The following is a 16,579-nucleotide window of genomic DNA, read 5'->3' on the forward strand; positions in this document are numbered from 1 at the left end:
ACTAACAAAATTATTTTTGTCCCAAACATAATTTTATAATGAAAAATCAAACATACACTTATCTTGGGGAAAAGTATGTCTTGAGGCAAAAGTATTTTTTGCAAAAGAGTTAGAATAATTGTTTTTATTTTCATTTTCCTCTTATCCATTCAATTACATTGAAACATGCACTATAATAATTTTAAGAGCAAATCAAACATGCACATAATGATTTCTTGAAAAAAAAATTCATTTTACATATGGAATGAAGTAAAGCAAAAAAAAGGGTAGGAACACCTTTAGAGTGTAGAATAGAAAAAATGAAATGAAAATGAATTGAGATAAAAAAAATTAAAATAAAACATAAAAATATGAGTGTCATTTTAATTTACTGTTCATTTCTCTTTTTAGTTCTCTTTTACTCAAACAGAACGGACCCTTACAATCCTCCGTCAAAAGCAATCGTTTACAGTGATGGTAAAGTTATTCAAAGTAAACGAATAAAATTGAAAATATTAACAGTAAATAAAGGACAATGAATGTTAGCATTATACATATTCATAGATTCTGACCAAACACAAAAACAAAACCTTCTTTATGTGTTGAGCACTATGTTTTGTTGCTTTTAAAAGAAGCATCAAGAGACGTGAAACTTAAAAATGAAAACAAATAAATAGAAAAATAGTTGAGAAAAATCTTATCAATTGCAAAATTGAAATTTATTAAAAAAATATGTGCATTACGTAATTTTTGCATAAATATTTAATTCTAATTATTAACTGGTGTAATGCTATTAGTGTATAGTAATGAAAATGATAAGCACTTCTGAAAGATTTTTTTTTTTTTAATTCTGATAAGGATATAAGAGATAAGCTAACTGTGGAAGTTCTTTCACGTAGAATTTCTCAATAAACAAAATAAGTTCATTGTAAAAGTTTTTTCACATAATTTTTTTAAAAGATGATAAATCATTAAAAACAACATTTTTATTACAAAATGAAAACTAAATTAAAAATAACTCTTTTTACCCTAGTGTGGCAATTTGGGCAAGGAAAAATACCCTTGGGCAAATCCAACACTATGTAGTTAAATACAATTGAATAAAATAAGCTTTTAAGAATTAAAAATATTTCAAAGTATTTTTTATATAATATTTAATGATATTTTTGTTTCTTAATTTTTATTTTGTGTTAATTTAGTCTTTCAAGTTTTCTAGGGTTAATTAAGTGATATCAATATCTCGTTAGTTCAAATGGAATTAAACATAATTTTCTTAAACAGAATATTGAATTAGAGAATTGTTGGTAAAAAAATATGATTGAAAATGAGAAAACATTTCAAATTTGTTGATGAAGATTAATAATCATTACTTCCTTCCTATGTCTTTTAATGTTTTAGCTTTCTATTTTTTTCTCAAAACATTTGATATTTTTTAATTTTAAAGTTTAACTAATGTATTTTTTCTCAAATATATCTTTATTTAATATCTATCACTAGTGGTACAAGTATTAAAGGTTAAAGTATTAAATAATAATTTTTTAATTTAAATATAACAATATTTTACTTTATTAAATATTTATTAATTTATGTATGATAATCTTAAACATTAAAAAAATAGGAAAAGGATATTGTAGTAACAAAGTTGTAGATACTCACTTGATCCCCTTTAATATTTGTTTCGAAAAATTTAAATATCCATCGATAGATGTGATTATTTGAGTTTGACAACTCTATTCTTTGTTTCTAAAAATCCAATTTTCAATCCCCTCACTTGAAAGGCAATTTTCTTTCCATTTAATATCTTTTCGCCGCAAATCAATGCAATCATAGTCCCGTGTCCTCCCAACACATGGAAACAATAATATATGTCATTCACGTAAAGAAAGCTAAAGCATAATGATACAAATCTCATAAAAATAAAATAAAATTTTAATTTTCGTATATTATTAATACAAAATAATGACACTATTAATTAATTAAAAATTATTTTAAATATAAATTTTAAAGTATTTATTATAAAAAATTATATATTTATCATATATTAACGATATGTAGTTAAACAATAATATAAAAGACTTATTCATTATTTTGTGTATTTTAATTAAATTCAATAAAAAAGATCGTGCAAATGCTAATATATAGGAAGGGAAATGTTAATCAATTTGGACACTTTATAGATCTTCAAGGATGTTAGAGATCTAATTTAATTTTGTCTCTAAGATGAAAAGAAAGTTTCATTAAATCTTTTTAATTTGATATCGTGTCAGATTAAAATAGGTCTAGTTAATTAATTAGTGGATATATACTACTTAGATTGAAAATGCTTTTGAGGTTATTATTCTTGTTGTTATTACTGTTGTTGTATGTCTGTGATAAATTAACACGTGTCAACGTATAAAAAAATATCACTTGTGTCAAATTATATTTGGATCATTACTTTTCACTCATTAGAGCAAACTTAGATAGAGTTGTCCTGTTCTCAATCAATCCTTTTATAATCTTGTTAATGTCACATTGCCACCTACGAAAAATAGAATAGAAAGAAGATATTTTATGTGCGTATTATTTGGTATAAAACTTTTGTAAGGTGAAAAAATATGATACATTTTAAAAATAATATAATTGTCTCCTTTTACCATTATCTTATTATCTTATTGAAATTAAGTTAGTTTTTTTAAGCAGAAATTAAGTTACATTTTAAGTTACCTATTCTTTAACATTTAGCAATTTACGTTAAATAATTAATAATATATATGCTTGTCATTATCTTACTAAATGTCTCATTTCAGGTTAATCTGATTCCATCCTAATTAAGTATGTCTTAATTAAATCTCTCTCTCTCTCTCTCTTTATATATATATATATATATAATTAAACTTATTTGAATTTAAAGACAATTTACTTTTAAAAAACTGGACCCGTTAAAATTTAGAGATTAAATAAATAAATAAAAAGTATAACTCCTCGCAACCCATTATGGGAATATCCCTAATGGTATTGAATATTGATGATATTAAGATCTACTTATTTGTTACAGTTATACTATTCTAATTTATTTTTTAAATTGTACTTATTATAATATAAAATGTCAGCATTTAAAAGTAACATTATGTTGGGTACACTCAGCATGGACAGATGTACTAGCTAGCTGTGGGCTTGTAGCCGTGCTCATGTAGAAGAAAATGCACATTTAACAGTATTAAAAATAAGCATTGTTTTTGTTTAAAAAAAATGCTCATATATAAAACACCTTTACATAATAAATATAAATTCTTATTATTAAAAATAAATCAATTCTCGTGGATATCTTAATATTCCTATTATCACTATTTTTTATAATTATACCCATGTCTCTAAAGGTTTCATAAAATATTAAATCAATTTATCAATTTAGATAAAAATGAATTTTCACTTAAATTTAATCAATTAATATAAAATACAATGATATATTTATAAAATAAAAGAATCTTTGATCGATTAAGTTATGTTTAAAATTATCAGAATTAAAAAAACTGCATTGTTATATATATATTGTTTCTTGATATTTCTAAAATTATACTCTGTTTTACATGTATTTCTTACCACCTTCTCTTTATACGAGTGATAAAGATTTAAAATTTTACTCAGTTTCCACCGTCTCTCTCTCTCTCTCTCTCTATATATATATATATATAACCCTATGAATAAAGTAAAAAGCACCTTAGATAATTTATTGAAAAAAAAAGAAGTGTTAGGGGCAAAAAGGATATAGGAACACTGTATAAATAGTGATTCTCTAAATCATTAAGGTCACTCGTAAATCGAGAGGCAAAAGTACTTTATTGTTGTGTTTATAAATTTAGGCTAATTAATGAGCCATATCTAAAACGTGTTTGTGAGGAGAAGATATTCTTCCAACAAATTGCAGGTTGCAAAAGTATCCCCCGCCAACACACGACCTTTACCTTCAACATAAAGCGCATTTTCATTACATTATTTTTTTTGGTAAAGATTTTCATTAAATGCAAGCTGAATTGGAAAACATATTTTTTTTTGGAAAGAGATGAACAATCCGAAAAAGGATTTAGTTTCTTCCTCTTCTTCTTTTTAGAGGAAGTTGGAGTTGGTTAAAGTTAGAACATATGTATCCGTAGCGGTAGTGGTATTAAAATATTTTCTAAGATCTATTTTTTTTCAAATAAAGAAACATTGTTTCTACAAACAACAATAGTTACACGTAAGTATTTAAATAATTTTTCCACATATATTCATTGTAGAAGAAAGTCAAAAGGTACTACAAATTGATTTTTTTCCTTCTATACATCAAAATCAATTTATCTACTTAACTTTTATAGAACTTCTCTCGTTTAACTTAAAAAACAACAACTAAGGTATACATTTGATTTTAGCTTAAATGAAAAGTTCAATTCATTGTTTTTTATTTTTGTTTCTTATAAGTATTTATGACAATTTATCTAAACAATGATTATATCTTATTTTTGAAAATTGAAACAAGTGTCATATGATAAAATTGTTCTTAAAGTGGTGATCTTTAAATGATAACGAATGCTTTTACTACTATTAATTATTAGTTTATTATACTCGTAAGATAATAAAATTTCACATGTAACAGCTAGGAGTGTTTATGATCTATCCCGTCTTAGTAACCTGCCTTGATATGGAGTTAATTCAAACGAATTTAGATTTTAAAAATTAAATTTAAAATAGTTCAGGAACGTATTTAAATTTGATCTTGACTTTTGTTCTTAACTCATGAATAAAATTATATATTAGTAATAATTATTGCAATTTTATTTTATCTAACTCTAAATTAATTTTTTTTAATTGAAATTAAAATTAAAATGCCCTTACATTTATCCAACATATTACAATAGTCAAAATTCCTTAGACTAATAGTAGCTTCGAATCATAAATAAAATGAATCTTTAATACAAAAGTAGATGAAAGAACACCCATAATCTTTGAGACATTACAATCTTATATAAATGCTGAATCAAATAAAATCCCTTTTATATGAACAAGAAGAAAGAAGCTATTAGGGGATAGGTTTTTGGTTGTGTAGGGGAAAGTATCCCATGGTGGTGGTCACATAGTAAACTCTTGTGACCTTTTGCCCCTTTTAAGGAAGATCCTCCTTTTATGCCACGTGGGGCCAATAGCATCTATCTCGTGCTCTTTTTTCACATATGTTGTCATCATCGGTCAGCCACAGCCCACAACACGACTAATTAATTAATTAATTAATAAATTAATGAACTAATCTTTGCTTTATTTTTTTGGTCTGACTAAGCGGATAATTGTTAAAAAATTAAAACATGAAAATATTTACTGTAAAAATTATAAAAAAATACAAAAATATGGTAAATAATATAATTTTTCATTTCTCAATAAAAATATTTTTATTTTAAATTTAAACACTAATTAACATTTATTTTATTTTTTTCATCAAGTCTAATAAGAAAGGACAACTCTGTCATATCTCCCATACTCTATTTGACTCCCATTATTCCACATGTTGAAATTCAAGGTCATTTTCGTCTTTTCAGAATTTTCTCTCTTTCACTACTCACCCCTAATAAAACTCCACCTGCTCCCAAGCTCAGTTCCAAATCAGCACAATTTTCCAATTCCTGAGATTCTCTCTCTTAAAATATAAAATAAATATTTATATTTAAGGCGAATGAAAACAAAAAAAAAAAAGAGGGATTATATATATTTGGTAATTTTTGTGGGATGTGTTGGCGGGTGCATATAAATAAATAAAACCAACCAACAAACTCACAGACCAATAAAAGAAGCCCCCCAGAGAGACAGTCGAGAGAGAGAGAGAGAGTGAGAAGAAAACAGAAACAAAACGCTGTCTGTGCGAGTTAGAGAGAGAGAGAGAAACCCCAGAAAATCAGAAAATCTAACCCCCATTTTTTCTCTCTTTAGTTTCCATTTGATCGGAGTCTCTCATTGTGGTTTCCGATTAGCGTCGAATCAGCTCCGTTCTCCGGATTGGCTCGGTGCAATGGAGCAGTACGGCCGGTCCAGTGAAGGTTCGCGGTCTGATCCGTCGCCGGAATGGGCCGGGCCCGAAGCCCAAACCGGGCTCGAAGGTATCTAATTAATCTATTTAGCTATTGTGTTTTTGGTGTTTGTGATTTAAGGGTTTTTTTCGGGGATGTGAAGCTGGTTCGATCTTGATTGTGGAAAATGCAGAGCCCATGTGGCAATTGGGAATGGGTGGTGCTGGGGAGGAATCGTATCCGCAACGCCCCGATGAGGTTGATTGCACTTACTATTTGAGGACTGGCTTCTGTGGCTTCGGTTCCCGCTGTCGGTTCAACCATCCTCGTGATCGTGCCGCGGTAACTATTCTTCTTCTTGCTTTAAAGGGTTTTCATGATGTCATTGCGTGCTTTTATGTTCGCAATTTGGTCTGATCTTGCTGAAAATCGCGATGTTTTTCGTTTTCACTGAGTATAAGGTGTTTGCATTGTGCACTATGATTTGGTGTTTTGTAATTTGTTTATGTTTATGTGTTGTTTAGGTTGCTGGAGCTGAGAGGACCACAGGGGAGTATCCGGAACGAGTAGGCCAGCCTGTGTGCCAGGTGCTGTTTATGGTTCTGCTGAATGGTTGAGTTTGGTGGTTCACACTGTAATTCATTGCTTTTTTTTTTTTTTTTGTGAAATAATGCCGTTGAGGATGGATGGAGTGTGGTTATGTTTTTTGTTTTCGTTGTTCTTGAAGTTCGTGACTATATCTGCTGATGGTTAAAATGCAGTATTACATGAGGACAAGAACATGCAAATTTGGTTCGTCTTGCAAGTACCACCACCCCAGGCAGGCAGGAGGCACTGCTGCTACTCCCATGTCACTAAGTTATTATGGATATCCATTGCGACCGGTCTGTGTCACTTTTTTGAATTTACTTACATAAGGCTAAGAGTGTTTTGTGAATGTTCAGTTTTGTTTTCTGACAGTGGAAAGATTTTGATCTGAATTTGAATGTTTATAAATGATAATGATAACAGGGTGAGAAGGAGTGTTCCTATTATGTGAAAACAGGACAATGCAAGTTTGGTGCAACTTGTAAATTCCATCATCCAGTTCCTGCTGGCGTCCAAATTCCAGCACCATCGCCAGTTGCCCCATCGCCTTTGCCTGTACCGGTACCTTCGCCGTTATATTCAACCATGCAGCCCCCACCTGGTCCTTCGTCCCAGCAAATTGGGGTGCTGGTTGCAAGGCCTCCTATGTTGCCTGGCTCATTAGTCCAGAGCCCCTATGGACCTGTGGTACTGTCACCTGCCATGGTACCTATTTCTGGCTGGGGTCCTTATCAAGTAGGTCAAGCTTTTCTTTTTGATTGCTCAGTCAAATTACATGTGCATTCATTGAAGCCATTAACTATTGAGTTCTTGGTGCAGGCTTCTGCGACAGGTGCTGTTCATCCTTCTGGTACTCCATCTAATGTTGGTTCACCACAGCTTTATGGGATAACCCAACTACCTTCACCAGTAGCTGCCTATCCTGGACCTTATCAACCTTCTGGTTCCCCAGTTGGTCCTTCAAGCAGTAGTCAGAAGGAGCAGGCATTTCCAGAAAGGTCTAACCAACCAGAATATCAGTATTATCCGAAAACAGGGGAGGTTAAATTTGGTCCATCATATAGGTATAACCCTCCACCGGACATGAGTGCACCAAAAGCAAATGTGATTCTTAGTCCTGCAGGTCTTCCTTTGCGCCCGGTAATGGATGCCTCTCAACTTTGTTGTAATATATGGCGCCTTTTATTGAGTTGTGAATTACATATGCATGATCCATCTCCCCTCTTCCACATAGTAGGAAAAGGCTTTGCTGTTGTTGATCCATCTTCCCTCCAACAGAGTTCTATAGCTTCCAGAGATCAAACTAGCTATTTGTGAATTATAACCAAATTGACTTCTTATTGTTTTGTTTTCAATTTCAATAGCTTTTTGGGAGATTTGAAACATGATCACTGAAACCCAAGTTTAGTTTGCAATTCATGCTTGAGAACAAATCATAGTGAACCATTATTCCTTGTTTTTGTGCTTTGGTTATTTTTAAGATACACTTTTCTGGGATGGTGAGCCTTTTTATTTATTCTTTCATGTGTCAGGCATTCATGTTGGGTCATATCATGCCTGTACCATCTTTAAAATGTAGATGAAAGATCATTTGATGAATTGATATCAAGAATGCCTAGTGAATGAGTGTTTTAATCATTAAGTTGGATGATATTTGAACTCTTACATCTTTTGTCTATTGGGGATTCTTCTAGAAGAATTTGAAAGCACAGAGGTAAGACTGTTTTAATATTGTCGCCTTGGGCTTGATTGTACCTTTATGAGAGTGGAATTCCCACTTTGTCATACATTCCTTTTAGTGGGGCTTCCTGTTCCTTTCTTTTGGTGTATGTTATGTTAAATATTTTTGTCTCATCACTATAGCTGCACCCAGTGGTAAAAGTTCAGTTAGAAAGATCTTCAAAATCTCTGTGTGGATATGTTCTCTTCCTGAGTAAGGAGTGCTGTGTACTATAAACATTTAAAACTTACCATGACTCTTTTAAGTTTGTAAGAAAGCACTGAAGCATCATAAATTCTTGTGATTGATGTTATCAAGTTCTGTTGTATTTGAGTGCTACTCTGATTAGTTTCTTCACATTAATGTATTGATAATAAAGGGTTTTTTTTTTTTGTACTCCTTAAGGCAATTTCATGAGTCGTGCATATTATAGTTAGATCTACTACCAATAATGAATTTGTGTATTTCATGTTTATCCTTTTATGGCCGGCATATATATCTTTCCCATATATATGGAAGATTTCATTTTTTAGTACATGAAAGTTTTACAATTCCTCTTTCAGTAGCTTGCTTGTAGATTATAATTTATGATCTCTTGTATGTTAACATGCTATTGGTTACTGGGTAATGATCTTATGATATCTTTAGTGCCTGTTACAGCGGTATTATCAAGATGTACTTTGTATGAAATTGTTTTTGAAGTATGTTATTCATACATAGGGTGATAAGTTGCTACTTTGAATCAGAACAACACTAGGTCACTAACCTATTTGTTCCAAATTTCAAGCCTTAGCAATTATAATCTGTATGTCATATGCACATCTAGGGCTTGCAAACTCAGGAGTTAAAAATAAAATACTGATTCCAAACCAGGAACGGTTTGGTACAGTATTTGATTGAATAATAGGATCATAGGAATAAGGTTGAGAATCTGTGCCTTGTGGCAGTCCAAGACCATATTTATCACTTAGATGGTCACTATCACAAGTTCAGTTGGTACTCAGAGATCTTGTAAATGAATGTAGTGTACTCCTATTTAAGATTCTTATGCCAATAAGTAGTCCTGCATACAAGTTGTCAGTATTCAGAGATCTTCATTCCCCTCTAGGGAGGGGGTGGGGTGAGAGTGGTCAGGTGTGTTAATGGCCATGTGGGTGAAATTGGCGCGTGTTACTTAAAATACACATTTAAATATCATTGCACATAGTCTTAAGAATGGTTATCATGAATGGCAGGGACTAAAACTGAAGTCTGTGGACGAATCAAATTAGGGATAAACCAGCCATTGTGTCCTTACATTTTCTCCAGTAGCCAACAACATCAGGTTAGGAATCATATTCCTACATGTAGATCAGCTTGGCATCTTAGCAAATTTCTTATTTGAAAATTGATCTATTCACTTCTTTTGGCTTTAGGAAATGTGTCTAAGATTGTTTTGATTTTAATGATCATTTTTGTCCAAAATTCTATTTTGTCTTTGTTATAAAATCCTGCTCTTGTCATGGCTTATGGTTGGGACTAGCATGAGTTTTTAGGTTCTTCAGAGATTAATGTTCAGCCAAATATAATCAAACATTTTGTTTCCTCTGTAAATTATGGAGTGTCAATACTCAATAACAGTCATAAATGTAAGGGATTTAAGCATACGGATCTTGGCATATACATATACTTGTCTAAATAAATGAGTAGCATTATCATAATAAGATACACTTGTGATGTAAAATCTCAGTGTTGATCATTGAGGTTCATTCTGGTGAGTGAATGAAATGAAACTAAAGATATCTGTAATAATTTAAGAGAGGGTTCAATGACTAGGGTGTATTTATTTTTATCTATATGGGATTCTGGTAAATGCTCATCTGTCTTAAAACATATTAGATTGATATTTGGTAACAAAAATTTATTGATTGATAATAGCATACAATATGCCTTGGAAGCTAGAATGTGGAAGAAGTCCTATAAGCATTATGGGCAAGATCCGCTAAAAACTCTGGTTTTATACATTCCAATTTCCCTTGTAGACTGGCAGAGTCTATAAGCTAATTTGGTGTTAGTTTGAACAGGTTTCTTCTTTTTGCTCATTGCTGTGTTTTTAGAGTTAGCCATGATGTGGTATATAGTAAAATATTCTAAGGATCAGTGTTTCACTCTTTTTCCCTTTTTGTTGTTTCCCCCCTGTAAGATGTGTATATAGTAAAATATTCTCTGGTTGAAGAGTCTTAGGTAAGCATGTCAACACTCAACATCCATCTCCATATCAGCTGATTGATTTAAGTACCGGGAGGTTTTTATTAATATGTTCTACTAGTTACCCTACTACAACTAAGTCTTATCCCACTAGGTGAAGTTCAGTACTACGTGGATCAATCAACACTATTTACTTTGCTTCCTGGAATGGTTTTCTGACAATCAGTTACCTGATTTCTTTGAAATAAGTGTTTTAACAGTTTTGTGGTTTGTTTCATTATGTTTTGGTATTTGTTTTTTTAATTTAACGTTATTTCATACTATTTTCTAATTTTTTGTTGTCATTGGGTGCTTTTCAGGTCCTTCTTCAATGTGTTATTCATTGCACCTTAATATATTCACCTTATGCATTTTCCCTGGCATCAGTGTTCCCTATTTTAGTTAGAGTCTCTTATGTGACCTCCAACTTAATTTCCATTTATTCCTTTTGGTTTATTATCTGTTAAACTTAAGATTTTGTCTGTTTTTTTTTTTTGGTCAGCAAGATTTTGTCTGTTTGAGCATTGTGTATTCTTTATCTTGTTTGTTTGCCTGAATGTTACTTCTGTCATGGAATGCCTTTTAGGTCAAGTATAAAGTTTTTATGCAAGAATTATACATGCTATTTGGGTTTGTGGCTTTGTGCTACTTGCCCCATCAGTTGCATTTGCTTGAAATCTATGACAATACTAGGAACACCTTGTGCTGTATGTTTCTTTGTTGAGCTAGGTGCGCATGCTGCCATCCTTTTTTTATCTCAATCTATTTTCTATACTAGCTTGAGTTGTTCAAACTTTGTTTTCATGGGTAATCTTTATGTTTCCTTCATGTGATTTTTAATTAGGACTGATTCTAGTTTTCCATTTTCTAGAAATTAGGAGTACTTCATTTTCTTGAACGTGAGTGTCTTTTGAAATATGATAAACTAGTCTTCAATGTTCCTCTCTGCTGTAATTGTTGTCTCTCCTCTCGTCTTGCATTAGTGTTTCTCTTTTGACTTTAGTTCAAGGAAAGTATCTTAATATATTTAATTTATGAGAAATATTAGCAACATTATGTCTGACACTCTCTTTCTAACACTATCTCTACTATTGGTTGAAATTTATTGGAAATCACTAATTTTGGTGGGTCCCACTTTTAAATCAAAAGTGTCATTAAATGAGAAATAGGACCCACCAAAATAGGTGACTTCCAATCAATTTCAGTCAATAATATAGTGTTACAAAGAGTGTCAAATCAAAGAATGTGTCGCTACTATTCCTCGTAACTTTGGCACCAGTGTACATTAGTTTTTTTTTTTTTACACTATGGGTTTACAAAACTAGCACTTGGTAATGATAAGTTTGCCTATTCAATTGAATTGTTTATGAAAAATTTCTTGACTGCCTTCTTAATCATCAATCTAATGTTTGTGTTTGATAATCAGGGGGCGGCACCAGCTTGCATTCATTATGCACAACATGGAGTGTGTAAGTTTGGTTCTGCATGCAAATTCGATCATCATATGGGATCACTGAGTTATAGTCCATCTGCTTCTTCCCTGGCTGACATGCCAGTTGCACCCTATCCTGTGGGTTCAACAATTTCTACTCTTGCTCCATCATCTTCATCTTCAGAGTTGCGGCCTGAACTTACCTCAGGATCTAGCAAGGAGTCTGTTCCATCCAGAATGTCTTCATCAACATTGACTGGGTCAATTGGCTTGACTTTGTCAACTGGTGGGCCCATTTCTCAATCAAGCACTCAACCACCTTCCCAAAGTTCAGGTCCTTTAGCCACTGTCATTAGCACCACAAGTAGCAATGTCTCTCCCACCTCAACCTAAGCAATGTGAATGCATACCTCATCATTACTCCTTTTTTCAATCTCAATTCTTCCACTGGACATAATTATTCTAGGAGGTCCTCCAATAGGTTTTGTTTTCAGTTGTCCCAGTTCAACTTTCAGGTCTAGCACACTTCACACCAAATTATCTTTGTGTTCATATAAACTTTTGTGGCCATCTCTTTGATCTCGAATAAACCATGGCCACCCTTGAGAATTTTAGCAATCCATACGACCACCTTGCTTTTGAATAACTCAGAATCTGCAAGCCCATTGTGCACATGCCCTTTCACATCTCCAATAGGTTGTGCTGCTTATTTGTGCTCCAATCTTTTTTTGATATGAGAACATTCTGTCCAGACTTTCGTTTGTCATGTGTTTATGACTCTTCACCTGAACCCTTTTTTAATTTGGGAACAATTTTCCATTTCTGCTCTGTAAGTCCTATTCAACGCTTTTCCCAACTTGTATCTAGGGTTTAATGTAAAGAGAAGTAACCAGGAGACTACAATGAGGCTTCACATTGCTATCTTATATGGTTTAGATACACGATGTTGTTGTGACAATGAAAAGCTTGACTTGGTACTTAAATTTATTAAAAAAAAAATACGTATTAGAAACAAATTTAAACTAACGCATTTGAATGTGTAATAACTTTTTTCTCCCTTTCTATCAGTTTATACCTCATCAAGCTTTTATGCGAGATCGGGTAAATTTTTTTGGAGTTTTTTTTTTATAATTTTTTTATCCCCCTTGCCCTTCGATCGAATTTGATTTTGTTCTAAGATGTTTGTTGTATTGTACAGCTCCTGGCGCACAACACAACTTCCATTGAAAGAAACTTTCCGATCAAGTCCTTATGTGCACCATGTGTAATGCATTGGACCAACAAAAACGATATCATGTAGCAAAATTAAATAAATAAAATTGCACCATCAAATTTCTGTAGCGAAATTTCAAGTTTTCTTTGAGTGGGTAATATGCATGTGAAGAATCTCTCCACTCTAAGAGCTTTGTCTTTTAGAAATTTCATAGTATAATAAAATTGGTGTTTTTGTTGAACTCTTCCCTCTCCACTTTAAGAGTGTTTTTCGGAAAGTCAAAGGGGTCTAACTCAAGTTTGTAAGTTATTGTAAATTTTTTGACATTGTATTTGATTCTTATAAATTAAAAAGGAGTTATTTTAAATTTCTTGATATTGTATTTAATTTCTATGATAAAAAAATAGTGTCTCCCTGATGTATGCAATTATCTTGCTTTTTTTCTTTTGTTTTTTTTTCTTGGGGTACATTGAGGGTTAGACAAGAAAATCTCCTCTAGGCTTGGATTCTTCACGAGAAGTCCCGTAAACTTTTTTTTAATGAGCTCGGTTAATCTGTTTAAGTTTTTAATATAAATTTTGAAAGAATTGATTTGTATTTGAAAATGATATTTTAAAAATAATCTTAATGATCATTATAGTTTGATTATAATAAAGTGTTTAGAGATAATAAAAAATACTGAAAAGGATATGATATAATAATAAAGAAAATTATGATATAAATGGACACAACAAACTTTGTGAAAGAAACATGGTCGTGTCGTGTGTCAAGAATAGAAGGCATATCCATGTCATACAATAAATAAATTATAGAAATGATTATGTAATTACAGATGTCTATGTCAAAGCTAAAACTAGCTGTTATTATACACAACCGTTGTTAAGTTAAATACATGGCTGTTTCTAAATTTTCAAGTTAAAAACGTTCGTGAATTACACACTAACGCCTAGATTTAAGTCACGACTGTTTTTAATTTTTTTCTCATAGCTCAGAACTTCGGGAAAGAGAAATGAAACGTCCGAGTAAAGAAAAAAAAATGAAGTGTAATGTGATAAAAAAAATGAAGTGTTTGATCATTAAAAGGAAATGCTATTAATAATGCTATGACTAAAATCTTCACTCACGAAGAACACATTTTAAACTAACGCAAATTACCAAATAAAATAACAGTTTTCAACTCATATTCTATCAGTGTCAAATATCGTTTTAGAGTCAAACAATCTAAAACAAACGGATACTTTGTGACCTTCCAGAAAATTCCCTCACTTACAGTGCTTCATCCTGAAATTTATAGTTTATTATCATCTGGCATTGTTTTGCGCATTCATACTAGAAGTGTATCAATCAGTTTTATTTTAGAGCATCTACATTGTTAAGTTGCTCATTAAATTACTTGAAATGAATTTTTTGGGGGTTCTTACACACATCACACTTAAGAACTTTTACTATTTTTTTTCGCCAACATGATGAGTCGATGAGTTGCTCAAATGAACCCAGTTGAAATTATTTATTAAAAATACAACTTTTTGTTGTTAAAAAATTGCTAAGCAACAGCTGATCACTTATTCCAATCCTAAAATCAATTAACCACCATTGCTTAATTCTAAGAAACTGAGATAAACAACACGTTATAGTTGCTCTTAGTCGGATAACAACTATCTTAAACGCCTTTATCTATTATTTTTTAACTCGATTAACCAGCATTTTGGATTTCATCTTTTCTCTACTAAAAAGATATTGGTAAAAGCATGGGAAGGTCTTGAACTAGTCCTTCCCTTGTCCAACTATTTGTTGTTGTTGTTGTTGTTTTTGTAAATTATTCTTTTGCATTTTCCAAGTTTTTCTGAGCTGAGTAAGAATCTCTGTCAAAAATATCTTCCTAGATTCATAATAATAAAAGGTGTGGTAATTCTTTAACCAACTGAGGTTTTGCACTGTTACAATTGAATATCATTGTCTTTTGCACTAATGCTCCCTAGAAAAAAACCAAAGTGCATGCAAGTACCACGTCATAGTGTGATCAATCTCCACGTAACATATAACTCAATTTTTTAGTTTACGAAAAAATTACTAAAATTTGATTATGTATCACATAGAAATTCATCGAAATCATGATAATTCGACACCATGTAACAATTTCTTGTAAGACACCCGTTTTTAAGACAATGTACCTTACCTCACCCGAGCTCAGAAAGGTGAGTATCCCAAATCAGCATCCCCAAAGGGAGGAAGAGATGGAGAACATGTAGTTGAAGAAACAGGCTCAGCCTGAGTCATGAAACCGTAGCTTGAACTATCAGTGAAGGGATACAATGCATTCATGCACCCTTCCTCAGCCCTTGATGGATTTTTAAACATAGCTGCTAGTTCATTGGAGCTGCAATCCCATAATCCTTTACTAGGGTAAGAAAAATCTGCGGAGTTTGAAGCCACTGTTGTTTGCATGTTCAGGACTTCATGAGTGGTGTCAAAATGTGGCTGAACATGCATGGAACTTGTATTAACGTGGCCAAGCTTAAGGTCATGACTTGAAGCACTGGCATTGCTCTTCCTTGAACAGTTATCCTGAACTATGCATTCAAGATAGCCCGAGTTAGAATCACTGGAGAAGAAGAAATTATCATCCTGAGGTGACCCAGATGAACTCATGCCAGAAGGGTTTTCAATGTGGGAAGAAATGTTACCAAGGTGAGATAGGCCACTTTGATTGATTGGTTGTGGGTTGTGAGTGTTATATGAAGGTGGCAAGAGAGGTTGAGCATTCATAGGAGTGAGAGCATTGTGGAAAATGTTGGTATTGGTGTCTTTGGAATATATGAAGTTGGTTCTTGCTTGGCATCCTTTCATGGACAGAGCAGCTCTGTCATAAGCAAGAGCTGCTTCTTGAGCAGTGTCAAATGTTCCAAGCCAATGTCTTTCTTTAGTTAAAGGGTTTCTGATTTCAGCAGCATATCTACCCCAAGGGCGCCTTCTTACTCCGAGAAACCTTCCAGGTTCTGCTTGCTTTCCCCGGCCTCTTCTCTCACCAGAAGGAGACATGTTACGTTGAAGGAGAGACAAATTCATTTGGGTTTGGTTGGACTCATATCCTTTGAGGGAAGCATCTGAGGTTCTTGAGGTTGACATGGCTTGGAAAATGGCAAGAAAGTGTGTGTTTTTTTTATCAGGGGAAAGGGAAGTCAAATAGTGCCACCTCAAGGGAGCATAGAAGAGAATGTGAATGAAAAGGGTGAAGTTGTGGGAAGTCTTTTAAAGACAGTGACTTCATCATGGGAGAAGGAAAAAGAGATTTTGCATATGTCATTATGTAAACCGTTTCCCCCCTTTTCACCTACCTATAAAATCTTGTTATTATCTCAGTATATCATAAATCTGTCCAAATTTCTGTCACATGTCAAATTTTTTAATCA

At 32.5% G+C, this 16,579-nt stretch overlaps 2 protein-coding genes across 2 annotated transcripts; one reads left to right on the forward strand and one right to left on the reverse strand.

Annotated features, from left to right (window-relative positions):
* The first annotated feature begins 5,769 nt into the window (after nt 1-5,769).
* On the forward strand, nt 5,770-13,072 carry LOC114388193 (zinc finger CCCH domain-containing protein 34-like). The gene is made up of 7 exons (XM_028348540.1): nt 5,770-6,080; nt 6,184-6,332; nt 6,515-6,577; nt 6,752-6,874; nt 7,002-7,313; nt 7,398-7,718; nt 11,951-13,072. Exons 1-7 carry the CDS (start codon nt 5,993-5,995, stop codon nt 12,347-12,349), a joined length of 1,455 nt encoding a protein of 484 aa, XP_028204341.1. The 5' UTR covers nt 5,770-5,992; the 3' UTR covers nt 12,350-13,072.
* Nucleotides 13,073-15,267: 2,195 nt separating this feature from the next.
* On the reverse strand, nt 15,268-16,346 carry LOC114386888 (ethylene-responsive transcription factor ERF086-like). Its single transcript, XM_028346952.1, has one exon. It carries the CDS (start codon nt 16,293-16,295, stop codon nt 15,357-15,359), a length of 939 nt encoding a protein of 312 aa, XP_028202753.1. The 5' UTR covers nt 16,296-16,346; the 3' UTR covers nt 15,268-15,356.
* Nucleotides 16,347-16,579: the final 233 nt, after the last annotated feature.

Source organism: Glycine soja, chromosome 15, assembly GCF_004193775.1.
Source record: "Glycine soja cultivar W05 chromosome 15, ASM419377v2, whole genome shotgun sequence".
NCBI classification, from domain to species: domain Eukaryota; kingdom Viridiplantae; phylum Streptophyta; class Magnoliopsida; order Fabales; family Fabaceae; genus Glycine; species Glycine soja.